This window comes from Aspergillus caelatus, assembly GCF_009193585.1.
Source record: "Aspergillus caelatus strain CBS 763.97 unplaced genomic scaffold BDV27scaffold_14, whole genome shotgun sequence".
In the NCBI taxonomy this organism is placed as follows: domain Eukaryota; kingdom Fungi; phylum Ascomycota; class Eurotiomycetes; order Eurotiales; family Aspergillaceae; genus Aspergillus; species Aspergillus caelatus.
The window spans coordinates 163,586-191,316 of NW_022475277.1; the positions used below are offsets into that span (position 1 = coordinate 163,586).

Sequence of the window (27,731 nt, forward strand, 5' to 3'; positions counted from 1 at the left end):
ACGTATACCTCCAGGTTGTCTCCACTATATAGTAGGTCCCTCCATGGCAATATCACTCTCATTGTTCCCTATAAGGAAAGAGGAATTTGACTCCCCTGACCTCGTTGGCTTCTTAAACTAATATAACCATAGAGAGCCCGCAAATGCGCATGCTCATCATCAATCCGAAGTCGTCTGGACACCTCCACGGCCCGTAGACGATCTATATACCGCTCCACCAAGGTGGATAACCACAGGCAGATGGAAGCTCTACGTTCACATTCGGCCATTCGTTCTTGGGCCACCGGGTGCCGGAAAGATGAACGTTTCAGCTGGAGTTGCTGAAGTGTGTCAGGTAGGCAATATGCTCTTCGGGATATGATGGCAAGACTACTGCCGTAAGATTTGAATGTCTTGGTAACAATACGGATCCGGGATGACCGTAGATCCCCTGATTTCTTGCTTGATTCAGATGAGGAGATTATGCAGTACTTCTACGATCTGAGCTGGCTGGGGAAACCACTGGTGAATATTCCGTCTGTTAGAGTTTGCCAGTAGCCTGCGGATATACGGCCATCTATTGCGGAATGCGGGCATGAATTTGTTCGACATGCTAATGCTGACTGTCTGTGGCTCTGATTACGGATTGATCGTTAACGCGGTTCACATGCAGATCGTTGTAATATACTGTCCATATCAGCCAGCATATCACGTACAAAAGAGGGAAGTATATATCACAGATGAGACTCTTGACAGCCTACAGCAACTGAACATAATGTACGAGAGACTCAAAAAGACTTGAATTCCTGATTTCAATTACGTATCGCTGCCGACGAGGTATTCGCCCACCGGGAATTCTCTATGCTCATACCCGCTCTTTCGTCAACAGCCCCTTGAAAGCCTTGGTTGGCCATGCTACGATGAAGAAACAATCCATATGTCGATATATCTCACCATGAACTTGCCACAATTTTCGTTCCATATCGGCCAGTGAATACGGTTCTCGGAGCGTTTAACACGTCACCTCCCCATGAATACCTTCCTGATGCAGAGGAATGAATATTCTTCCATCGAATCTGACTATCCTGCACCAAATCGTGCGTTCGGCATGTGCAGAGCTTAGAGAACGCCAACAAGCCATCTTGCGAGATTGCCATCTCTACGCCCTTGCTTTCGCCATGTTGGGTGCTGCAAGGCATACCACCCATATTGATAAATTGGCCGTTATTGGCGAGTGGTTTCATCGTCATAACGACAGGGAGAGCTCGTCCTGCGAATCTATGGTACGGGAACAGACGAAGGTATTGTTCATTGGATCCATGGTGTCACATTACGATGGCAGATAGCTGCACTTTGTCCTGCACCAAGCGAGAGGCCAGTGTTCGACATTTGGATCTTTTCGCTGAGGCGATGTATGCCTACATTCTTGGGGCCTTCCAACTTACTAATGAAACCCGGGTATATACAACCAATCTGGCAACCCAGCAAAGGCTTTCAAGCAACTACTCAGTTGCTAACACACATTTTCTCCCTTTATGGTAGGATATCTGGGCACAGGCAAAACACGAATAATTGACGCAGCCACCATGTTCGTCATGCAGGTCCTCTGCCGTGGGCCGTTAGGAAAGGCCACTGGCCGTCCAAGTCCCGACCCACGTGGAAAGGTACCTGTTCACACAGATTCTGGACCGAGTCGCTAAAAATACTCGCGGTGAGGCGGACGGGCCAGTCATAATTAACGTCTCCAAGCCCCGGAAACGGGGTGGGCAGCCTGCAAGTTACAGCCTGTGACAGCATCCCGGCTATCTCAACTTGCTCCGTCCGGGGGTGGTATCCCTCAGCTGGCGTCCGTATAACGCCAATCTAACGGAGCACCTTTTCAAACATACCCCATGATGGCTGTAAGCAAAGTTACATATCGAGGGTTCATGGAGGACACAGTATAAAGCTGCCAGCTGATCTCGATGGAGAGGTCAAGGGAAAAGTGCAGAGAAAGAGGATATGCGAAGGGCAGAATGGAGGAAAAACTACCCTAGACTGTATTAGCAGAGTCAAGAGAGGTGTGATAAAAGACGCCGGGAACCTCAACCAATGTCAGAGAGGGGTTATTCCATGTCCGACAGATAGAACATGCCGTGGCGGTCCAAGCTAGAAAGGCAGCGATGCTAGAGGCTGAAATGACTACATCCAGTGCTCGTAGAATCGAGCAGCAAGGGGGTACGGGCAGCAAAAAAGCTAAGATTGAGAAGGTGCCTGGTTCATCCTGCGATACCAGTACGGGATGGGCTTCATTATAACGGGTCATGACTTAGTGCACTGCGTAGTATTTTGATGCAAAAAGAGTGACGAAGTCTGTCCATGTGCTCTTTAGAAGGATAAACATGCCACGATCTTGTGTCGTACTTGCCGTGCTCAATTGCAGCCCTGGACTTACTGCACCTCGGCCGAAAATACCACTGTGATACACAGCTGCTCTTGCAAGAAAAGAACAGGGACATGTGTCTACATCCATCATGGGAATAGCCGCTTGACGAGCAATATCCGCTGGAATGCACTAACCTGAGATGTTGTCCGGGGGTTCGTACGGCGGCAAAGGGAAATCCTGCTTACATTGCAACAAACTGGGCAAGTGGGCCATTTCCAAATTGCAGCTTAGTCGTAGAGATGCAGTTACGCTTTGATCTCCAGGCAGTGGGGAAAGTTATGGCGCGTCCCAAGGCTCCTAGTGTCGCTACGAGCTACGTGGAAACTCTTGATAAATAGAGACTCCGGAGTTCATTTCCCCAGCAGCCAGATACCTATATTTTCATTATAGCGCGCGCAGTATAGCACAGATAAGATGAAACTATCATCGCTTGCACGAACAACCTAGCCGGGACAGACCTACTGCGGAGAAATCTCGTTCGAAAGAACAGAAGCCATATTTAGAATTGTCACAGTACATTATTTTGTTTCAACCTAGGTCTTGGGCCAAGCAGCTGTTCAAAGAGATTTACTCGCAATTATCTCATTACTCTCTCTAAACAACGCCCGGAATGCTATAGGTACCATGCTAAAGACCGATGAAGTCTCTGCTACCAAGAGTTGCCTCACCTGGCAAATACTATACCTCCAGTTATATTTACCTGTTTCGCTCTAGGAATAAGCGATAAATTCGCGAGCGAAGCAAAAGTGTGGACTGATGACGGGTCAGCCCTTATACCGGGACCTTATGAAGCGGTGGCGTATCCACGATCCAGACAGGCTGTCTCTGCATCCAAGGATCAACCATGAATTTGATCTCCATGATAACAACTAGCGAGTTCCTGTGGGAGACGTCAACTTCAGGTAGTTTCGTAAAATGTATCACAGTATTGGCCAGTAGTTTAGACAAACAAACTCGAGATACTATATGTCGTATGTGGCGTTATGGGGTCACTGCCGCTCATTTATTTGCGTGGATGCATGGACAAGACACAATGGATGCCATTTGCGGCAAAACCAGCGAACCAGAGCTTTTATCTGCCCGGAATGGGCTTCTTATCTCATCTATCATAGAGAAATATTTCGACGATGGAAAACTGGTTATTGTGCCAGATCTACCAGAACGGCCACAGGTAGCCGAGCTCCTCGGGTGGTTGAAGGGCAAAGTACGAGAGTACAAGATCAGGATAATCGACATGACGTGGGATAAGCTAGACAGGCGACCTCTGCCAGAATCGCCGCTCAGATATAGAGATCTAGATGGGAGGAAGCTGCAATTTCGAACATCATTCCGCCCAGCAGCCCGGTACCTATACTTTCACTATTGCCTGCAAGTTCTGCGGCGAGCATGGCGGTTTAACCAAGACAAGACTGCGGACGTATATCTTCGCGATGAAATGGGCGAACCCTTCTGGGGAACCCCTGGGCGCTATCTACCAAAGAACATGTTGTTAGCCTTGGTGGAGGAGCTGGGAAATGATTATAAACACCTTTTAAAGGGGGCATCTTGCAGGAACGGCGAGGAGGATCTTTTACTGGATGTTGCAAGTGCCCAAGTCAAATAAAAAGCGACCAGGAGAAGGGCGCTCCGGGATTCAGGACTTGGAGACGAGATATATATTGATGATAGTGAGTCCGAATCCGAGTGCGAGTGCGAGGATGGGGATGAAGATGATTGTTAGGCTGCGGTGTGTTGGCACATGCCTTGTTAAGTTTGTCTGCGATTGTCACTTGTGGAAAGAGCGTATGTATCTAAATGCTAGATTATTGGCTACGAATGCCATGACTCCTTTGTCCACATTGAGAATTTTAATTTAAGCCTCACCTTAGCGGTTCTCTCTTCGTTACCCCGGATACTGTTTATTATGGTAGACATCTTGGAGCGATGGTTGACCCGAGTTCGTTTTTCGCTCTCTCTGATGTAATATTATATTATACGGCTTGCTCTGTAAGATATATTGACTGTATTTCCTATATCCAGAGATCTTCTAGTATTAGTAAATTGCACTGTCTTGAATCCTAAGGTGCTACCTTAACCGAAAAGTTTTTATCCTTGCATAAATATCTTTATGATGGCAAAGCTGAATTTGAGGTATGTATGCACCATGCCCTCAGGCACCTTGGCACATATTAATGAAACACTTTCAAGAAACTATGGTCCTCCACACTGTTGGGAGCCTCAGACGTCTCCAACGGCCGCAAGGCGTTCATGCTGGCGTAGAAGTCTGATTCTCAGCGAGGACTAGCTATCCGCATGCCAGGAATCCCAATATGGCGCATATCATGTCACACAACATGGTGCTTCATGGGAAGAAACTTATATAAGGCTGAAGTTATCAAAGGCTATGTTGTAATCGTAATTGCTCTGCCTACTTCTACTATTATCATTAAGAAGTCTAGTATTAGGCCTTGTATATTTTCAGCCGCTCAAGCCTTTAGCTGTGGGGCACGTTCACTACCCACATTGAGTTCAATGATTAAGAAAGCCGTGATTTTCCTTTCAATTTCCTCAGTCCAGAGCAAATCTATTTGTGTCGCATATATTGTGCAAATGCCGCTCTCTTGTGGTAACACAAGTTTACTGAGCTCTTCTAAAACTGAACTTTTACCACTCGACTGATCACCGACAAGAAGGAGCTGGGGGAGGTTGCGTAATGACCAACATTACATGCGAAGAACTTTGGCCAATCTGGCTGAGGAAGGAGAGATTTGTGAGCGCTAAGCTTTCTTTCATGTTACTGTACAAGCAACTTTTATCGTACATTGATATATGAAACCGTAGTCTCTAATGGACCTGCTGAACATTCCAGGCTCCCTTATATTCGAGCTTGTCTGAATGTAATGGAGTTGTGCTCATGGAGACAAAACTGTAATTGCGTTACCGAATATACACATCGCACTGAAATTTTCTTATTAAATTCTATATAAACAACATTCCCTCCGATTTCTGGGAATTAGAAAAAGGACACTCTATATTAGATTGTAATGATTGGTCCTTCTATCCAATTCTACGGAGGTCTCCATACCAAGGATTTCCAGCTCAGTTGCAACTGTGTTTTGAAATCTGAGCTCATGTGTGAGACAGCTTGGCTCTAATTCTTTCCCCAAACCAATAAAACCCATATGGAACAAGCACCATCGCTACTCCAATAAAGGCCAATAGCCATGACGCCCATTGCAACCCCAGCCGGTCATACATCTGGGTTGTGAACAGCGGAAACGCAGCTCCGCCACCTGACCGCAAAAACACCTTCGCGGCCAGCGCCGACGCCGCGTACTTCTGATACGAGTCGATGATATAATTATTCACTGAGTAGTAACACAGCACCATTCCGAATCCAAAAGCGATGCCAGATGACGCTGGACCAACCCAGATGATATGCTTGAACGACGTCGCGCCGAGAATAAACATCGCAATGGGGATGAATGGTGCACCGAGTAGGGCACCAACAAGACGATCTTCGGGTGTGGGCGCCCGCGTTCGACACACTTGCTTGAAACGCTTCTCGATCATGGGCGTAATGAGTAGCGAGAAGCCCGCGCCAATTAATATAGGAATGAACATGAGGCCGATCTGGCCATCATTGTACCCGTACAGTTTGCCAAAAACGACGGGGTAGGCGAAAAAGTAAGCATAAAGATAGGCGTAGATGAGGACGATGTACATGCACATCAAATCTAGCACAGGTTCAGTTAAAATCATTGTAATGGGTCGGATGAGACTGATCCGGACGATGTCGCGGAAACTCGGCTTGGCTTGCTCCTGCTCTGTGATGATATTCAAGTTGCCGGTTTCCTGGCGAAGGTTCTTTGCACGGCGCTTGAGGATTACCGGCGCATATGTCTCTGGAATGAGCCCGACGATAATCGTCATTGCTCCTGCAAAAGCCATGTTGGTCCAGAAGAAGAGATCGAGCCGATGTGAGCCGACATTGATCCAACCGCAGACTATGGGGCCAATAACGGGGCCACAATACGGTGCGGCAGCAAAGTAGGCAATGGCCATACCGCGTTCTTCAATGTTCCAGATATCTGCGATGGTACCACCAGCCAGGGAAAGACCAGAACTGGAGAAGACGCCGCACAGAAACCTGCAGGCAAGGAGGCCACCGATATTTGGCGACAGGGCGCATGGGATCTGGAATATGGTATATAGCGCCAGCGAGATAATGTATACCGGTTGTCGACCTATTATCTCCGATAAAGGAGACCACAGTAGTGGGCCCACAGCAAACCCGCAAACCATGATGGAACACGTCAGGGTAGCCACTTCCAGAGAGACGTGATATTTTTCTTCGATCAAGCCCAGGCCCCCAGTGACAATAGAAGAGCCATAGGCAATGCAGACAACCAGGGCCGACACAACCATCGTGATATACCAACGATACAAACGAGACCAATTAAATGGGTTGGCCGGGTCATTAATCTGAAAAGTCACAAATTCGTACGGCTTACTTGCTTTTTCAACATTGGGAGTTGAAGGCCGTGGCGCGCCGATGGCAGTAGACCGGATGCTCTCAAGAGTCCTGACCGGAACCAAGCCTGTTTGTGTCTCAACAGTGTATTCTTCCGGGAAGAGGGGCTCTGCTGGACGCCCAAGCTCAGGATAGTTGACACCCAGTGGTGGACTATTTTCCGTCACTCTCGATGCTTGAAGAGTCTCCCGTGTTTCTGTCCTCAACGTATTGAGACTGACTCTTTGGGTTTCATCGGACGACTCTTGCGGCATTATGAGCGTGTGGAATGTAAAAAGATAAGCTTTATGAGTGAGAATGCAGAAATGAGGTCAAGTGTCTTGAATGTAACAGAAAAGGTAGATATGTGCTATATAGTCCGACGACAGATGGCCATTTCAACATTGCAAGCGTGGCTCAACATATACTTGTCATAATGAATTATTTCTTCGGTTGAGGAAAGGTAATATGGTATTTAACCCGCCAGCACAATTTACAACAGCATCCCGCTGATCCGAAATTTATTGATTCCCATGTAACGACCTTTAACTCTGTATTTTGATTTGTTAACTTGATAAGCTCGTCCAAGTGGAGTAAACTATGTGCATACACTATTATAGTAGCGTGGGAGAATTCTCGGCACCGAGAAAGCTACGAAGTAACAGCCAGCATCTTTACGTGCTTTATCGCGGTCCATTGGAATTAGCATTTCTTTTACAAGTCCAAGGTGGTGGCCGTGGCCTGGATCTCCAATGCTCAAGCCGGACACCGAATTTTTAGATACCCTTCCAAACATTTTTGTCTGATGTTTGCAGATAACGTGAAATGCGTTCACCCGTCTGATCATCGACCACTTGCAGTAACGCAGTGATATGGATGCTACCAGTTAGATGAGGGATTTAACCGGGTAGCAATCCCGTTGGATATAGTGGGGACTTCCAGTGGGCCGTCACGATTGATAGGCAAACAAGCCTCCAACACCGAATCTTCGCCAGTCTAGAACAAAAAGCTTCTATAGTAGAAAATCGCGCTAAACAAGATCCCATCATCGCCCGGTCCAGCGGATATTCATATCGTTCCAAACCGTGTGATCCCGCCATTTACATCTCATCAGCATTGCCAAGTTGGCAGGAATTTGGTTGTAAAATTGAGTCATGTGAACGTCGTCTTTTTGAAAATTCGTTCCCTTTCCCCTACAACCCGGAAAGAATTAGAAACCCATTTCTGCCTGCATATTAGTACACTGCACATCAAGCTATGTCACTGGAAAAAAAAAATGACGCAACATGATATTGTTCCTTTGTCTCAGCCTTCCAGACTTGTGTCGACTAGCATATCCTACTTTAGTTGCTTGGTTGCTGAGTAAGACCGATGACCTTCAATAGATCCAGTCGAGTAAATTAAACAATAGGGTCAACAATACCTTAGCCACACCTGGATGTTGCAGAGGGAGGTAAGTCGATATCTATATCCAACCGCCGCAGGGCGCAACTGATATGATTTAACCAACATTGCAATGAAGTCTATCGCATGTGAATATCGGTTCACTGCCTAATATGATGTCTTTTGACCAGAGAAAGACAACCCCCGCACAGTGTCCAGGTGGGATCTCTAGCCAGGATCTAATATGAAACGTGATTATAGCAGCACTGATATGACCGCAGCAATAGCGACAGCAAATACAATATACAGAATTGAGCTACTTTTGAGCCAAGCACGCTACGAAGCAGCTACGCTCCAGCAGCACGCACGGGAAATGGTCGCATGCAACGAACAGAAGGAGCGTATGATTCTTCGACTGTTACGGGAAAAAGAAGCCCTATTGCGAAAGATTGAGCGGCTTGAAGCAGACAGCCAAGCCTGGCAATTGCAGAAAGCCATGGTCGAAGGGCAACTTGAGCTGCGAAAATACAATACTCAATGTACTTCCTCCGAGAAAGTTGGGACAGACTAGAGCTTTAGGCAGGAGGCGCTCAAAATTGAACATGTAACAAGATAGGCTGCCACAGACATCAAATGAGTAGTTAACAATCTCGGAGGTTCTGTGTAAATCTTTTTGGTAGAGCTTCTTTTTTTCTTTTTTGGGTCTATCACATTTAGCAACAGCGGAAAGTTGGTATTATGCTTCAGTCTAGCTATTTTCTAAAGAGGATTATTACAGTTCAAGGGAAGCTCAGTGAATAGTCACTTGTCAATAGACTTGGATCGTACACATATATTATGGGATTAATTGGAAAACGGCTTTTGTATAGACAAAATCTGCTCTGTACTGGAAGATCATTGCGTGATCGAGCTAGATAGTAAGAACAAACATACTTTCAGTGAGGCCACAAAGAAAGAAGTAGGGCCCGCCCATCCCTTGTAGACATGAGTCGCAAATAGTATGACACTCAGTTTGGCCATTATAATTATATCAACCCAATTCTATAAGACCTTAGCAAGTATACAAAAGGACATACCATTTCATTGATAATCTAAACGGCTCAGCCATCTGAACATTGTTGGCTCACGCCCCCATGGCCACTTACTGCAGTATTGATTGCACTTGAGCTTCTTGGTTGCGTTGCTCGCTATGCGAAAAGGGTAGTTGGTGGCCCCTCCTGAGAAAGATCAGGTCTACATGATTAAGAAATATTAGAGATGGAAGATACAAGCTACTCAGGGCTAAAAGACTTTTACTGGTAAGTCCTCAGAAAATCAGAAGAGCTTGGTTTCGGTCAAAATAATGTAGCCGCCATATGCCGGCAGACCAGAATCTAACTAATAATATCTAGCATCAACCAGTGGGGTTGCCTGATTTGGGGAGTTATGATGTGATTGCTTTTGTCGGCCGAAAGTCCCTCGGCGCCTCGCGGCTGCGGAGGCGAGACATTGATTCGCCTATCACGATCGCCTCCCATAATAGTACTACGTCAGGACTTCGTTTTCGGTCCATATAGATTACTCGTGATAACCAAGCTTCTACGGAAAAATACCTCAATTCTTTATCGGAAAAGGATTCACACGTCTCTATAAATTCACTTTAATTTTCATATGCAATAATTAAGTTCAGGGAGAGAGAGGGAAGAACAAATTAAGCTTAGCTTAGCCACAGTACCTTCAACTCAGCATCATCTACTGCCGTACATTTCCCCGGTGGTTGGGTTGGGGGAATCTACTGTGAAGGGCTCCATGACAGAAAACTCAGGATTATCATTTGATCCTCACACATGGGAACGACTGGCGAAAGAATGTCTCTTAGCAGATAGTTTCAGATATGTCTGGGGCTATGAGTATCCGATTGCGGTCGCACCAGCCTGGGTTCTGCGGAATGACAGTGTCGGAGTTGAAATCAGTTTCTCCGATCCCATACTTCGAATAAGTTCGCAGAAAAGGCACGGCAGAAGCTTTGAAGACATGTCGACTGCAGCGGCTGATTGGGCCCATATCACGTTTCCCGGACTAACCCATGGTTGGGCAGATCTACCGTTCTGCCGTCAGCATTGGGACTGGCCGATCGCACTGAAGGACATACAAACCGCTGAGTATGTGAAACTGGCGGTTCAGCATGGCATGCAGGGAGGCGTAGAGTCCAACCATGGTAGCGGCCAGTAGGGTGGTGGGGTGGGCTCTCTGGACATGCTCTCGGAGATTGTGGAAGAGGCGGGAAACGACCCAGAAGTCATCTTCGACTGTAGAATGTGCTGTGTTGCTGATTTGGTAAAGGCCGTAACCTTTCGGGACCGAGATGCTCCTCAAAAGTTGTCCATTTGTGTACGGACTTGCTATCGCTGGAAGAAATGCTGTTCATCATGTACTGCTGAGTACCCTTGCTAACCAGCAGCTTATGCTCAATTTGTTCGGGTACAAGTCTGTGAGGCCTGTACATCTGAGTAGATCCATACACTGGCGGGTGGACTAAATTCACGTAGGCACCGCTGAGATAATGGTTATGCCTTGCCATCATCCTGAGATGTTCAATCAAGAGCTCTGCTTACCAGCTGGCCATCTGGTGGAATACTCTGGCGGCTCAAATTCATTGCGATCTTCTGAGAATGATGTCGAACCATGGCCCCGCAGGTCCCAAGGTGCTCATGGAAGCTAACAGCTACAAGATAGTAAATCAAGGTCGATAGGCTGAGTCTATCTAGTGTATACACTTGTTATCAGAATTTGGGATGCTACAACTAAGGGACATGAAATATTGTTTCTTAATAATGCATCAAGCTGAGTTTAGTTGATCGAATATGGCCTACCTGTTTTCCCGTAAACGGCAGTGATTGGCAGATATACACGGGTCTCGTCATGTTCTAGCATTTAGCGCATCTGCGTTATAAAGTTGCATCCGCGCTCTTGGGGCCATTTCAGTATCGATATTAGCACTTGAAATGAGAACTCTTCAACTCCTTGGCAAAGTCGATATTGGTTAAAATGACCAAGCTCATGCAAAGAGAGGATTAGTGCTCAACTGTGAGGACTAACAGTTTGATTTATATATTTGACACTACGAACTAACCCACATTGCGACTACAATAAGTTTAATTCCATGACATCCTGGAAGCCAATACCTTTGAGGTGCTGGGCACTTTCACGCCATATGAAGAAGTTTTTGCCAGACATCCAACTGAAGTTGGCCGGGTTCCCGAAAAGCCCAACCCGCCCCGAACCCGGCAATTTCCAGGGGCAGACTCAGAGGACAAAATCCGGCTCCGGGTTCAGATTCTATTGCACAAACCCGCGCCGAATCCAGGAAATCTAAGTGGACTTTTCTTAGTATAATATAGTCAAAGAAACTAGAAAATATAGAATATATATATATAGAAAATATTGATCTTATATATATTAATGCATAGGTGGGAGGACTTTTTTCATTCATTCGTGAATTCTCATCCTATCTAAGCTTTCTATCTTCCTAGCTAGGCGTTGTGGGCCCGCTTAGCGGGCCGGAAGAACCCGTACTTCCGGGCCTCCAGGCCGCCAGACGGAAGCCCCTACTAACAATATATATAGAATTGATAGAGATATAGCGCTATAAAAATCAGATTAAAATTTTAGTCTAAGCCTATATAGATAAGATATCTAATTACTAAGCAAAACCTTATCTAATTCGGTCTAGTAGCGGGTTTTTCGGGCTTTTTCGGGTCGGGTCAACCTAGGTTGGCCCGAGGTTCGAGACGGGTGCGGGTCCTAGATTTTGGGCCCGAACCCGGCCCGATGCCAGCTCTAGCCCTGAAGAAGCTTAAAAGAAAGTCTATAATGGTAAGGCAAGAAAGCAACGAGTGAGGAGACGGAACAATCATGGAAGATGATTACTCGACGTCATCCGTTGGTCCAAATGAGGTAATCGAAAGAGAATAAAGGACAAGGGTGAAAAAGCGGGGCAAGGGAGGGAAGAAGGGAATGGGATTTATTCGGCCTTTTTGCTGGCCTTGGTTCTCAACTTCATCAGTCCATAGACCAATGCATATCCGCTGATAGCATAAAGGACAGTAATGGCACCGTTTCTCCAACCAACATAGTAGTGGTTAATGTTGAGGGTTGCCAGGAAGTCACTTCCTGTTCGGAACTCGCACACCTTGCATTGTGAGGTAGCGTCGGGGTTGGTCAGATTAATTCTCTGCCCGTTCCCAGCCATGAAAGTGGCTAAGTACTCGCCACAAGTTCCATTAAGTGGGTCAAACACGGCGAATTCATCCTCGTTGCAGGTCACTCGAGCATCCCAGATACCGAAGGTCAACATACCCCCCACAACGTAGTTGAATGGGTTCAGATAGTACAGCCAGTACTTCCAAAAGACATTGAGTTGAGTATAGGGCACAAAAACACCGCAGAATAGCAGCAGTATACTGATGATGAGGGGATTGACAAGCGCAGCGAACACAGCGTTGGGGGCGTAAGCGGCAATGAACTGGCCAATTCCTGGAGGCAAAAACAAACGTGTTAACAAGTACTTATCCAGAGCAAGACGAGGAGTATAGGACGGGAAAACGCTCACCAGTATATACGAATTCAAACCACATCATAATCCAAAACATCGCACCAGATCGATTCGAGTCATGGGGAAAGAGCCGGACACAGTAATACCAGCAGAGGAAGTAGAGCACAGCACATATGATTAGGTAAGGGAACTCAGATACGATCAAAGCGGTAGTGAAGGCAAACCACGAGTACATTTTTGACTTCTTCTCTCGGGCATCGTAGATATCACGGCGCTGGAGAAAGAGAGGTTGTAGTTGGTTGATACAACCAGGGGCAACAAAGACAAAGTGGAAGATTGTGAACATCTTCAGATGCAAAGCAGACAAGTTAGGGCTAACTCGCCAGAAGGAGAACCCATTCAGCAAGGCAGAAATAACATGCAATGAAGCCTTGTTATTGATATAGTTGGTGTTTCGGAACAAGGAGACGTTCATACGCTTCGTCACAATTTTAATCTGTTCCCACAAAGGCATAGAGAACTCGTAGCCATCATCATGAGTCCCAGAAGGCTTGGAAGCAGCTTCGGCAATCATATTATCCAGATTAATCATCATGCGTGTGTGCTCGTCTGAGTCCAGCCAGATCTGATGCCAGTCCTTGTCTTTGGCAGCTTCCAGACTACCAGTAACCACATCAATCATAAAGTCAGCTGGGTTGGATTCTGGTGGACATTCAATGCCATTTTTCCCAAAGTAATATTTGATTGTTGCAGCGTTTTCACCAATATCACCAAAGTAAACTGTCTTTCCTCCCCGAGCCAGAAGTAGTAAGGTATCAAATTGTTCAAAGAGTTGGGCAGAGGGCTGGTGAATAGTAACCAGAATAGCTTGACCAGCATCTGCAAGTTTCCGCAGAAATCTGACTGTGTTGTATGCAGACTGGCCATCAAGACCTGATGTAGGCTCATCTAGAAAGATTAGAATACTGGGTTTAGAGGCCAGCTCGACTCCGATAGTAACACGCTTTCGTTGTTCAATACTAAGACCTTTCCCTACTGTACCAATCAGAGTATTCTCAAGATCATGAAGTTCTAGAAGATCGATAATCGTATCGACATACTTGAGCTTTTCATCTTCAGGTATATCTCGAGACTGACGAAGAAGAGCAGAAAACTCAAGTGCTTCACGGACAGTGGCATAGGGTTCATGGACATCTAATTGCTCGCAGTATCCTGCCATTCTCTGGAATGAAACCGGCAATGGCCGACCATCAACCATGATTGATCCCTTAATTGTTCCATCTGTCTTACGCTGGGCAAGGACATCAAGTAGTGTTGTCTTTCCAGCACCTGAGGAGCCCATCAGCGCACCCAGCATTCCCGGTTTTACCCACCCACACACTTGATCCAGTAGGACCCGGTCTCCAGCTGGAGTTTTAACCGTATATGTAAGATCCTTCCAGGTAAAAATGGAGGTGTTCCGGGTTAAATGTTCATCTTCCGGGCCTGAGACTCTGCTGCCCGCACCTCGATTGGGATTCTTCTCATTCTGTGCCTCGACATCTGACTTATGCCCATGCTTGACTTTCTCGCGGGGTATATATAGGGAAGCAGAATTGCCTCCATCACTCCAGAATGAGGTGCAAATCATAGTAAGCCCTGCGAAGAATGCCCACCAAGCCCAAACAATACCGTAGTTCCTCCACAGCTGTGAATGCTTGTAGTGCAATGACGTGAGATACTGATCACCGGTCACAAAGTCTGCACCAAGAGCGGCTCCACCAACACCTGTACAGGCTTTATGACCCGAGGGCACGTTTTCGTAGCCAGGACCATTCGGGACTAGGTTATTGCCGACACAGGGGATGGTCTCATCATGAAATTCGTTGGTGAGAGCGGCCTGAAAGGCATAGGCAAACGGATTTGTGTAGTACAATTCAAGGAACCAGTTCTTGACCTGGCCTTTAGGAATCATGTAACCAGCATACATAACGATGGCCTTGACTGCAGTTCCGGATACTTTTGAGGCGGCTTCGAAGGTACTAAATCCTGCTCCAATACAACGAAACAAAGCGGTAATACACTGTATCATAATTATCAGCGGATGCCGTAATGACGAAATAGGAATCGTGAAGCAGGAAGAAGGAAAAAGAAGTCGGAGACCCCACGGTCTTTATCAAATAGAGGAACTTACTAGGGTAACGGTAAACAAAATAACCCAGAAGGTCCAGAACGCGGCTGCTGTATGCCTTAAGCCGGACATCCAATATATCACAATCGAGAATACACTGCATTGGATCAACAACACAGGAAAATCGGCAGCAATTTGAGCCAGACAGAATGCAGCTGGGTGATACATGGCGAATGACTTGTGCTTCAGCAAGACCGGACGACCTTTGAAGGATTCAGTGACCTCAGACATGGCCACGATACAATTATAAAGAAGAGCGAAAAAGACGGCACCACCTTTGGTAAATAGGCCCAGAGATGTTGGAGGGGAGTCGTAAAAGCAGGAGCCTGCTATTAAAGCCATAATAGTTGACAGAATCTGCTTTGCCAGGAATGTTGACTTGTCCCCCCACAAAATCTGATACTGACGAATCGTGCAAGCCTCGACTTGACTCCAGAAGCTAATTGTTAGCGGACTGTTCTTGGGTAGATACTTTGACTTTTCCCAGGCGATGGATTCCTTGAAGTCTTCAGTTCTCTGGTGGGCGATATCGCTGTTAGGGTAGTCGTATTCTGCAACCATATGTTGATAGACTGGCGAATTCTTATACTCAGCTAGAATGGCATCTGCATTTTGAGGAAATCGGCTTTCGTAACCTGGTCTGATCTGGCGCTCGGTTGGGACAGTCACACCAGTCAGAAAGTCCCCTGGCATAAATAAATCAATACGGCTGTTTCTTCCAGGGGAGAGTAGTAAGACAACTCACCAACATTGGCACCATCAGTATACACAAATCCCAGGTCTTGCATGAACCTTTTTGCAGCAGCTGCCGGCCCATAGTAGATCTGCCTCCCCTCGTCCAATACGAGGACTTTGTCAAACAGGTTGTAGATTCCGTTACCTGCCTGGTAGAGGGTAACAACTGTGGAAAGCCCAAGGACGTCGGTCATGGCTCGAAGAGCCTTTGCCCATTCTAGTGCTGTACTAGCATCCAGACCACGGGTACTGTTATCCCAGGTGTAGATAGAGCCTCGAGTAGCCATGCACTCAATGATAGAAACACGCTTTCTCTCTCCACCAGAAACACCGCGGACATATTCATTTCCCACCTTTGTATCAACTGTATGTGAAATCTTCATTGCCTCCAGCAGAAACTTGGTAGTCTCAGCTGTGTAGTCTGCGTTTGACTTGGTTCCATCCGGAAGGTGGAAGGGAATCTTAAGCCGCGCTGCAAAGTCCATAGTTTGACCCACCGTTAAGCGGGGGTAGAAGAGCTCCTCCTCAGTATTCATAACAATCTGCCCTCGGTACTTCTGGGCCTCGTCACTAGACATGCTGCCGAACCTTATGTCCCCGGTGATATTATAGTATCCCCGACGCATATTAGCAAGCAACTTGAGCAGCGTTGTGCACCCAGAACCAGGCCGGCCTAAAACCAGCAACATCTCACCAGGTTTGACACAACCATGGCTACCCTGCAAGATTGATTTCAGAGGCGGCTTTCGCAGAAAGTCTCCGATCACTCGCGGTATATTGAATTGCGAGATGACATTTTCGTTAACTGCAGTCTCAGCAGATGGCACCTCAACAGTCAGATTCTGCCAGGTGATGCCCAATTGTCGTGGCTTGTAACCCGCGGCTTCCTCTCTTTCCCTTGTCGAGATGACATGATCGGTCATGCCCCATCCTGGGTCATTTTTGGGTGTTGAAATGATATCGCTACAATTGGGCGAGGCGATGGTTTCTGTGCTGACAGCGTTGCTAGTGCCTGGTACTATAAGGGTCTCTGCGCTGGCGGCTCCTCGGATTTCAGGAACAGTGAGGGTTTCCTTTTCCGTGTCTGCATCCTTGTCATATTCACCACATTCCGTGGGCGCCCTCGAGTCAAGAGGATCATTGGCTGGATTCTCCATGATGCGAGAAGAAGAGGTAATCGTGAGCAACGAAGGGATCTGAATTCCGTCGAACTAGAAGAAGATATGGAGTGTGCATTCAACTAACCAAGACTTTAGGGGAGGGAAAGGACATATATATACACATAGACCGATGTTCTAGAGCAGAGCCAAATTTAGAATCTGCGTGCTACAGGGGTTGTAATTACTAGTAACTACTGTATCCACACCTACTCATACCTTCTACATGCAGCGACTGCTCTGTGGGAGGCACTCACAGCCGAGTTTTGGCGGGTGTGGCCCCGGAGACAAGGAAACAAGTGCTTACTATCCATCAGAATGTTGGAATATCGCGCAAAGATCCACCTTGTTAGGCCAATAGTGGACAAGCTACTACTCCTTATGAAGGTACTCACCTTTGAATCGGGAAAATCAGGGAGGACGGCGTGGGAGATAGGGGTGGATTTACTAATCGGGAATAATGCAGCGATATACAGACTGCTCTGGACTCTCAAGCGAACTATGCCCGGTTGCAATCAGCTCAAGCCCTTGAAAACCCATATCAACATGTATTGAATGAAGGTATATGTAGCTGTAGGAAGTCCAAGCTGCAGTGTCAACTTATCATTCAGGTGTCTCAGATTAAAACCACGGAAAAGTATGAAGGCGATTCTGACTTTCCCATTCAGAAGCACAGTCATTCAGATTCATACAGTAAATCAGAGACGAGCCAAGAATGAGGGCTTCAGGCAGAGACTACAATTCTGTAGAAGAGGCCGAGAGCTTGGTTCGATCTCGAATCAGGTTCCTGATTAGGCTACATTGACCACTCACCGACGATAATTAACCGCCTAAGAATAGCTAGTTTTATCCACTTACGCGGAAAATTCGTTTGCTAAAATTAATCATAGGTTTCTTCTAAGCAGTAAATAAGAACAGGGAGTACTGATATGCTGGTCTTGGGGCCCTCTCCGACTTCTGTATTCCATCTTGAGTAATATTCGTGAACCTGGGAGTCGATGACGTAGCTGGACCTCTAGCTAAAGGATAAGATAACGAACGATAATACTATCTTGAATTCTACTAGGGAGTCTCTACACTCCACCACGTTTTGGAAGATGAGAACGAACTCCTTGAGGTGCTTATTTACTTTCCTACTGCAAGTATCCACCTACTTGTGTATACATCGAAATAGCTGTTGTAAGGATTATAGAAATATCGTATAATATACTGTAACATTTAGCATTACATGAACATATGCTTTCCCCCTCTAGTAAGTGGCAGCGAACAACTCCTGTCGTAGGCTACCCTGTTGAATCTAGCATAAGTGACTACCTTGATGATCAAGAGCCAAGATCTGTCGGCCTAGTAACATAAGCTTATTTTATCTTAAGCAGGCATTCTTGTTGTTTCCATTAATCATTCATCCAAGCTACTCGGGTATGGAAGCCGATCAGTTCGAAGCGGAACGCTCTAAGAGGAAGTATCTTGGAAATTACTAAATCACGCATGATCCACAGAATCTCGGTTGCATCTCGGCAAAATCTCGGCACAAGCTCGAAGCATGTAAGAGGCCGTCATGATTGTTGTTCTCCTGAGCTGGATCGTATTCTACTGATACGCACGCTATACCTGTGTAGTCGATCACACAATCGCAGAGCAGGTCCAGGATTTTGCTGCTTTTGGGTTTCTTGATGTTTGGCATGTCCAATGTGTGTTCAATTACGGAGTACTAGCTGCCAAGTTACCTTATCAGGGGTACGTATCCTTGTCCTTGGTTGGATCTGATAGTCGTCGCCGATCAACCTGTGCAGAATGGATTAACCTCATTGCATGCACCCAATGCCTTGGCGGCAAGCATAACCAATCCAGACAGGAAAATTGCCCCGCCCGCGACCGGTACTGGCGGATAGGATATTAGTGTGGAGTGGGGAAGGGAATCGCCGCAGAAAGCTAGCCTGGCTTGCTTTTTTCCTCTCTGGGCATTCTGGCCCCTGCTAGGTCTGTTGGGTACGGCGCGTCAGGTAGATCGGAGAAGAACGGAAGTGGATTTATTTGCAGCTGCGGCACGACCATGACTACTTCCAACCCATATAATGCTGATATCACTCGTTTGTTTACAGTTCGTAGGCTGTAGTCAATCTCTCCACAAACATTTAACTTCTATGGCGTACTATAAACCCAATTAACATCAACATCGCCTTTCGATCTGCACAAAAACTGTCGACTCTTTGCCCTCATCGATAACTATACCCAGCCACTTCAGTACCTTAGGTTGGCTTAAAGTCCATTAATCTTCCATCTGGGACATTCATATTGGTACGTAACTCTGTTACTTTCTTTTTTGCTTCCTTCCGTCCACCGTTCGCCGTTCGACGAGTTTTGTTGTATCGTCGAACACCCTTAGCTTCCAATGTCAAAACAGCGGGAAGTTCTGTTTCCGCCTTCCAGTGAAATTGATGCCTTGATTCTCTCGCTTCATCAACAGTGCTTTGTCTGGTTGACTATTTGAATAGTACATAATGAACGCACATCAATCATCAACCACCTCATGCCATTCACGTTCGGATAGCAATCTTCGCAAAAGGGTAAGCAAGGCATGTGATCGATGTAGATTAAAGAAGTCAAAGGTAAGCAAGCCACAGCCTAACACATCATCATTCCTTAACGCCTTAAACCGCTACAGTGCGACGGTACTACACCTTGTGGACGGTGTAGGGCAGATAATTCTATCTGTTTCTTTGGCGAGAGGAAGAGAACTCCCAATTATGGAAGATTGTACCCCAAGGGGTGAGCATCAATCTTTAGCGATGGCCTTGCTATTTATATTCTTTTCTGTTTTTATTTTTGAGATGTGACAAATAGGACGTGAGTTTTGCTAACGTATAACTTGCGTATACAGATATGTTGAGATGCTAGAGCAGCAACAGACCTGGCTTGTGTATGGCCTTCAGAAATTATATCAACTTTCTAGGAAGAGGGAACGCCCGCAAAATAGTCCAGTGAAATGCGGACAAGATGGTCACCCACTTACACATGATCTACTCACACAGCTCGGCGTTCTGGACCATATGAAAGAGAGTTATTTTGAAGAAAATATCGAGGCTCTGCAGCAGAAATTGTGGGATCAGAGCGCTGGGAGCTTTCAAAACCTGGATCTATCAAACAGAAGTTCAAAGAGCACACAAACACCGCCCACAGACTCATGTTCTGGAGATGCCTGCGTACCATTTGAACTTCCTCCTATGCCTCCAAGCTTCATATCACAGGCGTCAACAATCAAGCTTCAACCTCAAACACTTCCTCAGAATCCGCTATACATTGAACCAGTGTGGTTACAGGGAGCGGGAAGCCCTACCACTTCACACGGCCTGTCGCAATTATCCAACAGTGACTTCGATGCCTTTGATGAAATATACAGGATGGAACCATCCCAAATAATTAATCACAAATTCGATAACCCAATGTTATCGCCGGTATTTCACTGTCAGATACCCGCAAGCTGCGTGACAATGCCCTCTTTCATGGATGCAAAAAGTGAACATGATGATTTCTATCAATATCTGGATCTAAACTCAACAACCTCGCCCATCTAACTGGTAAGCGAAAGAAGCCCGCGTATTGTACAGCATCTTCCCTTTTTTGGTTCCCCTCTTTTTCAGTTTCTTCAATGGGGTTTAGTAGGCTCATACTACTTGATTCAATCCGCAGATACTCTTTGACCTTGCAGTGCAAAGCGATTAAACATGGTACCAAGACAGGAACTACGGCTGACTATAATGACCAGCTCAGAACTTGTCAAAAGTTGTCACTTCCCCGGTAGGCAATACTCATCTCATGAACCTTATGGGTGAGGCGCTGGTTCAACTTTATCTTATACTGGCTCTCAGGCAGCTCTGCCTCCCCGGCTAGGTATAGGAACTTCGCCAGGCAATTTATGGAAATTATCTCCTACTTTCATTATCAAGTTACGCAGCTCTACTTGCGCTTTGATTTGACAGCGGGGGTCACGTAAAGCTCAGGTCACGGTGTCATATATCTTATCAGTGGACTGGTAAGGGTTTGTGGTGTCTTCTTGTAGACGGGCACGATCTGTTGCTCTGGCGTCAGTAGCTTGGCTGCTTGCAGCGCGAGCTGATCAAGCCGGTCGGTTCCAGCGCCTCTCGGATTAATGTTTTACCGGTGGAAGCGCACGTGATTGCCGTCTGTGGTCTGGTTGGAGACTGTGAATCTCCGCGAAAGCACCGCAAAACTCCCGCGGCAGGACAGCGCCCGAAACCATGCCTCTACACGTTTGTTGCTAATTGTATCAGCCCAAAGTTCGCGTTTTTTGACAGATTTAGCCTCAAGATGGTCATGTGACCATGTTTGTGTATCTAGTCTAGATAGATCCATTCGCCTCCAGATGAGCTTAACTCATGCCTCTCTCAGTTTCCTCGCGTCACCTCTAGATTTAACACGCCTCAGGGGTCTACTTCTGTCGACTCGGTTGCCGGATGTGTCTATGAGATTTGTTGCCATCAAATCCCAATGTCGTTGAAACGAGGGCTGGAGCGTGAGTCGTGCGACTTTTGCTTTCGGCGCAAAATTAAATGCGATCGGGCATCTCGCGCGAGAGAGGGCAATGGCTCGTGTTCTCAATGTGATCTACGGCAGAATCCATGTACTTTGGATTCCGATGATGTGCGGATCCACAGGCGCTGCAGGATGAGCCCCAATAGTGCGGAATTGGAGCGAAGCACCCGGGCCTCGATTCTCCCCCAGTCATCCTTGAACGAGGGGGGCAAATTTACTCAGCCTCTAAATGGGAGTACCTCGTTACTACCATCGCCACAAACCACTATGGCTTCAAACTCAACTCCAGATGCTAATATCAACTCTCCTTTGCACGCGTCGACCAGCGAGTCGTTGTGGACAGACCTGGACTTTGAACTCAGTTCGCAGAGCGTTTCGTTTCTGAATGAGGTGTTCGTGCAAGAATGTAACCCTTCAGAATCAATGGTCAATCTGGATGACCTGTCAGACCCTAGTCTACAACATGGAAGCGACAGCACGGAAGGAGCGACAGCAAATCAAAGCCCTTTCAAGCTCCAAGGAATCGACTCCAGCACCCTAGAAGCAGCCCTCGCTGCATACTTTGACTACGCAGCTCTAGTTCTGCCCATAATCCACAGGGACGCATTTATGGCTGACTACGAGAACCACCAAAGTAGTTCTACCCTCATTTTTGCGGTGGCTTGTCGAGGTTGTCCTTTTCTCCACGTTTCGGACAAGTGGAACTTGCAGCAGCAATTTGCTTCTGGATTCAGGTTAGCATTTCTGCAGGCGCTAAATGTTGCACCTGCTCAGAAAACCATTAGACTTGATGACATTGAAGCGCTGGCACTCATGGTTGGCTTTGCCTATGAATCAGACGGGGACATCCCTGCCCAGCTTCACTCGCAGCTGGGGACCTTGTTCTTGACGCACGAATCTCTTGTCTTAATGACGCTGCAGTACCAGATCCAATGCCCTCCAACGCTGGAACGAACCGCGGAGCGCAAAGCACTTCTGCTGTGGCACGTATACGGACTAGATGCCTTCTATTGTCTTGATCGTGGAGTCATGTCTCGGATACAAGAAGATGACATTGAGGATGTCAAACCCACGGAAAGCTTCACCGGACATGAGACAGGGAGTTATCTCGACACCATGCTTTCACTGGCCGCTACCGCACGGAGAATAACACGCACAATCTGTAGTCCTAGAGCTAAACGCAAGGGAGTCAAAATCCAGGATGTGGTAAACCTCTATGAGCAGCTCTCCAGGTGGGGGCAAGATTCATGCCCGTCTCGACTACGGCTCACAGCAGACATCAACTCTGACTCTGCGAAGCGAGGAGATAGTCTATCCTCGAGCACAACGAGCAACAATTTGCTGCACCGGACAGTGATTTCACTCTTAGAGCTTAATTGCTACATGGAAATTGAGAGATGCCTGGAGTTTGGCATTCACGAACAGGCATCTGCTGAAGGTGAGATGCTTGAGCTCCGTATTGAATACGAGACGTTGAAGGCAGCCAACAAGATCTTCCAAACAATACAACATATGGAGACTTTCAAGGGTTGCGGGCAAGCCATAACATTGCAGAATTGGTATCCCCTGGTCGATCTCTCTCCAGGCATTCTGCGCAATATTTGCGTTGGTACTTCATACTGGTTTTGCAGCCGTGCCCGAAAGCTTTTGTATCTACAAGACCGGGATGGATCACTGATTGCTGCTGAGAACTTGGCACACACAAACCACTCCAGAGCTCTATCCAGGCAAAGGGCTGAAGATTACGTGAAAAAGGCGACTAAGCTACGAGATACCGCGGCAAAAGCTGCGTCCCACAAGGACACCACGCATGTTGTCAGTCGGGTGAACGAGCAGCTAAATGCTTTAATGGAGTTGGTCGACCGATCCTAAGCACATAAAGTTCGGCTTGGTTATGAACCTGAGTACCTACCGAAAAGGTACCGCGATGGTCCCGTCGAACTTCCGTCTCCGTGAATGCAAACTTCTCAAATCCGAGACATGATTCAAGTATTTATACGGCCTCTCAACTGTCAGAATCTTTTTCCATTTCTTTCAAGCTTCTGGTTTATCAGTTACCATTGGAAGCTACCTTGACCCGGTTTATCTAGTCGAAATGGCAAGCTTCCTTCTTGGCCCTATTTCTCAGCCACCATCAGGGCTCTTGAGTTCCCCCTACGTGAGCGCTGTTACTACGAATCTGTCCACCTCCTTGGCTCAGGCCATCCGTCAGGGCCAGAGCATCTTTGGAGAGTTCACTGCCAACTCGTCCTCAATCTCCATCACGGCATTGTCCACCCAGGATGATCAAAACGCTCCTTTTTTTGATTTTCATTTCTCCTCACCGTTTTTAAATCAGTCAGCCGGTGGCACTGAAAAGGTGACCAATACCTCCTTGTACAGGATTGGTAGCATTTCCAAACTCTTCACTGTCTATACACTTTTGGTCAATTACGGCTGGGAGCACTGGGACGACAGCATTACGAAGTATCTTCCCGAACTTCAAGGCGCTGCTGATCTCCATGATGATACTTCGGTTACACATGTTGACTGGAGCAAGATCACCATCGGAGATCTTGCCTCACAGCTATCTGGTATTGGCAGGGATTGTGAGTTTCACGTTAAGCAGAATAAGAGAGAGAGAGAGAGATAAAAAGCTAATGTTAATCAAAGATTCTTATGGAGACTTGGCCAATATGGATATCTCCTGGTCAGAAGCTGGACTGCCGCAACTGTCACCGGAAGATGTTCCACGATGCGGCGGCAACGCGAGCGTGCCCCCATGTGATCGCAATGGTACCGAGCTCCTTGTTCCTGTTTCTCAATATTTGTACTCATCGTTCTTCTTTCTAGAATATTTCCAGGGTCTACTTCGAAGAGCTCCAGTTTTCGCACCGCAAACAACACCTGTCTATTCAAACACTGCCTACCGAATGCTCGGGTACATTGTAGAAACACTCAGCGGTACTTGCTTCGATGAACTGCTACAGCATTCAGTCCTTCAGCCTTTGGATCTGACAACTACCACTTCTGCAATTCCTAAGGACGAAGGTTCGTGGGTGATTCCAAACGGTGAGAGCGGGTGGTATCAAGACACGGGTGACGAGACACCGTAAGTATTTTTGGACACCCCCGTATCACCGACCTTTGCTAAACCATGTCGATATCAAGTACAGCAGGGATGTACTCATCATCGTCTGATTTGGCAAAGTTTGGCCGTGGTATTCTGCTCAACAAGAGGCTTTCACCCGTCGACACTAGACGCTGGATGAAGCCGAACGCCCATACTTCAAGTCCTTCTTTATCGGTGGGAAGCCCCTGGGAGATCTGGAGGACCAAGAGTCAAATTTCCCATGGCCGCACTATCGATCTCTACACTAAGTCCGGCAGTATCGGCCAGTATGATTCACTGCTGATTGTCTTCCCGGACTATGGAGTGGCGCTTTCGATACTTGTGGCTGGTCCAAGCAGCGCGGCGGTTATAAAAGTCGCTTCTGAAATTGTCCTCCAGTCTTTGATCCCAATGATGGAGAACCAAACTCTATATGAAGCATGCAATGGCTTATGTGGAACTTATAACTCGCCTGATCTGAGTAAAAACTCTAGCCTCACCGTGGCCGTGGATGCAGATGGTCTCATGTTGGAGCGGTGGGTCAATCGCGGTGTTGACTTCAAGGCTGTTATACAGGCCTATGCTGCTCAGCCTGGCAGTCCGTCAATTAAATCGATACGCCTCCAGGCAACAAATATAGAATCAATGCCCACTGTTCAAGGCAAAGATATTCGATCTCGTCGTGTGGCATATCGAGTAATGTTTGAGAGGGACAGGAGTCACGGGACTGACCCACGCCAGATTATGGACCAAAGCGTTGGGCTGTGGAGCTCTGTCGATACTCCAATGTACGGGGAGATCGCTGTCGATTATTTTGTTGTTCATTTGGATCGTTCTGGGGTCGCCGTCGCGATAGAGCCTCGAGTGATGAGAGACACGCTATATAAGGTTGAGATTGGAGAAGGCGACTCAACTCACTCCACTCATATTTAGACACCAAGATTCTAGACTTCATACATCCCAGGTCATGTTTCCGTATCTGCGTTTCGAGTAACTCCCATTTATTACATGCTATTACATGCAATTAAATTATCTTCGTTCCTAAATGATGGCGATAGCTTACAGGATAGGACCATCTATCCGCGACCAGCAATATAACATCGCCGCCTTCGTCCATATGTACCGCCGTCGTATCCATATGTACCCCTCCCCAGATATGCACCGACAGCTCCTCACTGTTTATTCTTATTTTTATTTTTTATTTATTTATTTATTTATTTTATTTTGTTTTGTTTTGTTTTGTTTAACGACAGGCAGTAAGTACAGGCAGCAGAAAGCATCCAAATCGGTGTAATGGCAACTTGCCGACTCTTAGCACCCAGAACCACAGCAGAATATTTACCCGGGTTGAGGGGGTGCAACTGGCGCTGAACTTTCCCCAGGTTAGCCCCACGATGCTACAATCTGAATTTGACCGGGTGAAGTCTTCGCTGAATTCCCGGGGAGAAAGGCCTGTAGGATACTGATGTTGTCCACCGTACCCATATGTCGCTGCCTGTCTCGAAGCTGACTCGCTTGGTCGAGCTTCGGCAACATGACCAGCTGCCGATGACGGTACAACTATATCAATAATGCTTGCTACACTTCGCAATAAACGATTACCAGTACTCACTTGAGCCATTCTACCTTCAACGACTTTCATTGATCTCATTACATACCGATCACTATACTCGACATGATGAGTCAAACCAGTATCTTAGACCGGCTTTCAGCGCTCGACACCAACACGGTGTCTGATGCTTTGGATTTCCTCGGCCTCAAAGGAGCCACATACGGTCTGCGACCACTCTGGGACTGTCCCAAGATCGTTGGACGTGCCAGCACAGTGAAAGTAGGCCCCAAAACTGATGCTGCACCCACGACCCATCTTCTCACTCCGGTCATCGATGCGGTAACGACGGATGATCGCATTCTTGTCATCTCCGGCGGCATAGATGGTGTCTCATGCTGGGGCGATATCATCGCCAATGCATCGAAACAGAAGCGTATCCGTGGCACCGTCATCGATGGCATGAGTCGTGACATCGACGGCAGCCGTGAGGTCAACTACCCTCTTTATGGTCGTGGCGTCACCATGATCAGCGCGCGCAATCGCTTAGTACAAGTCGACTCAGGCACACCACTGCAGGTGCGAGGCGTTACGGTCCATCAAGATGACTATGTCATCGCCGACCGATGCGGGACAGTGTTCGTCCCGGCCCAGCGCATTGAAGAAGTCCTAGAACTTGGCGAGCGGATCGACAGTCGTCAGGCCCGAATGGTCGAGGCCGTTCGAGCTGGTCAGCCAGTGTCCGAGGTTATGCACGATAAGCAATTTGAGGCCATCCGCGAAACTACACCATCATCAACAGTCGAGCCAGCAGAGCCAGCCTCCAAACGAAATCCAAAGCGACCTAGTGCCGAGGACCAAGAGTTGGTGGCGCTGTTCGCCGACTCAGACACCCCTGGGGTCTCTGACGCGCTTGATAGACTTGGCATTCCTGGACAAGCATTTGGTATTATGCCTTTGACAGATTACAACAAGGTCACCGTCGGGCCGGCCTTCACTGTTCGTTACGTACCTGCCAGCGATCCACCAGGAAGTGTGGGTGATTTCATCGACGAGGTTGCCATAGGCGATGTCGTAGTCATCGACAACGGCGGTCGCACAGATTGTACCGTCTGGGGCGATATAATGACTCAGTACGCCGGCTTACGAGATATTGCTGGAACTGTGATCGACGGTGTGTGCCGCGATGTGAACCGTGCAATCGATGACGACTACCCACTCTTCACCGCTGGACGTTGGATGCGAACCGGCAAGGATCGAGTTCAAGTGGGAGGTGTCAACGAGTCGATCGGCATCGGCAAGGTGCGTGTCAACCCTCGCGACATTGTTGTCGCCGATGCAAACGGTGTCGTTATTGTCCCGCGAGACCGAGCCCGTGAGGTGGCCGAAGTCGCACGAAGGATAGAACAGAGTGAAGCCGGTATCCGAGAAATGATTGCCGATGGTGCTACAATTGCCGAGGCGCGAGAGAAGCTTGGATATCACACGCTGCAGCGGAAGGGGTAAGGGTTAGCTAAACAGAAGTCTTTTGGAGTTGTCGAAGGTGAAACGACATCGCCAGCATAGTTGACTGTCGGAGGGTGTCCTACGAGATTATTACGAAACTGATACCTGATCCTATAAGAAACCGTAGCTAGAAATACAAGCTAATTAACAGAATGA

The 27,731-nt window shown here is 47.3% G+C and overlaps 8 protein-coding genes across 8 annotated transcripts; 6 read left to right on the forward strand and 2 right to left on the reverse strand.

Annotated features, from left to right (window-relative positions):
- Positions 1-3,437: 3,437 nt before the first annotated feature.
- BDV27DRAFT_153289 (uncharacterized protein) lies at positions 3,438-4,007 on the forward strand (the record flags this gene model as incomplete). Its single annotated transcript, XM_032071756.1, has 1 exon — positions 3,438-4,007. The coding sequence occupies one exon, from the start codon at positions 3,438-3,440 to the stop codon at positions 4,005-4,007; it is 570 nt and encodes a 189-aa protein (XP_031932296.1).
- Positions 4,008-5,405: 1,398 nt separating this feature from the next.
- On the reverse strand, positions 5,406-6,820 carry BDV27DRAFT_121254 (MFS transporter). Its single transcript, XM_032065317.1, has one exon. The coding sequence runs from the start codon at positions 6,809-6,811 to the stop codon at positions 5,513-5,515; it is 1,299 nt and encodes a 432-aa protein (XP_031932297.1). The 5' UTR covers positions 6,812-6,820; the 3' UTR covers positions 5,406-5,512.
- Positions 6,821-9,861: 3,041 nt separating this feature from the next.
- On the forward strand, positions 9,862-11,098 carry BDV27DRAFT_121256 (uncharacterized protein). Its single transcript, XM_032065318.1, has one exon. It carries the CDS (start codon positions 10,068-10,070, stop codon positions 10,488-10,490), a length of 423 nt encoding a protein of 140 aa, XP_031932298.1. The 5' UTR covers positions 9,862-10,067; the 3' UTR covers positions 10,491-11,098.
- An 826-nt stretch (positions 11,099-11,924) lies between these two features.
- BDV27DRAFT_166161 (ABC-2 type transporter-domain-containing protein) lies at positions 11,925-16,907 on the reverse strand. The gene is made up of 4 exons (XM_032074118.1): positions 15,729-16,907; positions 14,987-15,669; positions 12,871-14,875; positions 11,925-12,794 (listed from the first exon to the last, which is right to left on the reverse strand). The coding sequence occupies exons 1-4, from the start codon at positions 16,873-16,875 to the stop codon at positions 12,283-12,285; spliced, it is 4,347 nt and encodes a 1,448-aa protein (XP_031932299.1). The 5' UTR covers positions 16,876-16,907; the 3' UTR covers positions 11,925-12,282.
- Positions 16,908-18,954: 2,047 nt separating this feature from the next.
- On the forward strand, positions 18,955-20,973 carry BDV27DRAFT_17569 (Zn(II)2Cys6 transcription factor domain-containing protein). Its single transcript, XM_032075915.1, has 5 exons — positions 18,955-19,173; positions 19,371-19,484; positions 19,541-19,644; positions 19,757-20,453; positions 20,566-20,973. The coding sequence occupies exons 2-4, from the start codon at positions 19,377-19,379 to the stop codon at positions 20,448-20,450; spliced, it is 906 nt and encodes a 301-aa protein (XP_031932300.1). The 5' UTR covers positions 18,955-19,173; positions 19,371-19,376; the 3' UTR covers positions 20,451-20,453; positions 20,566-20,973.
- A 921-nt stretch (positions 20,974-21,894) lies between these two features.
- On the forward strand, positions 21,895-23,875 carry BDV27DRAFT_121261 (fungal specific transcription factor domain-containing protein). The gene has a single exon (XM_032065319.1). The coding sequence runs from the start codon at positions 22,039-22,041 to the stop codon at positions 23,299-23,301; it is 1,263 nt and encodes a 420-aa protein (XP_031932301.1). The 5' UTR covers positions 21,895-22,038; the 3' UTR covers positions 23,302-23,875.
- BDV27DRAFT_141420 (serine hydrolase domain-containing protein) lies at positions 23,525-25,453 on the forward strand (the record flags this gene model as incomplete). Its single annotated transcript, XM_032069815.1, has 3 exons — positions 23,525-24,017; positions 24,082-24,520; positions 24,580-25,453. The coding sequence occupies 3 exons, from the start codon at positions 23,525-23,527 to the stop codon at positions 25,451-25,453; spliced, it is 1,806 nt and encodes a 601-aa protein (XP_031932302.1).
- Positions 25,454-26,198: 745 nt separating this feature from the next.
- On the forward strand, positions 26,199-27,575 carry BDV27DRAFT_141421 (RraA family protein; the record flags this gene model as incomplete). The annotated part of the gene is made up of 1 exon (XM_032069816.1): positions 26,199-27,575. One exon carries the CDS (start codon positions 26,199-26,201, stop codon positions 27,573-27,575), a length of 1,377 nt encoding a protein of 458 aa, XP_031932303.1.
- Between the last annotated feature and the right edge of the window lie 156 nt (positions 27,576-27,731).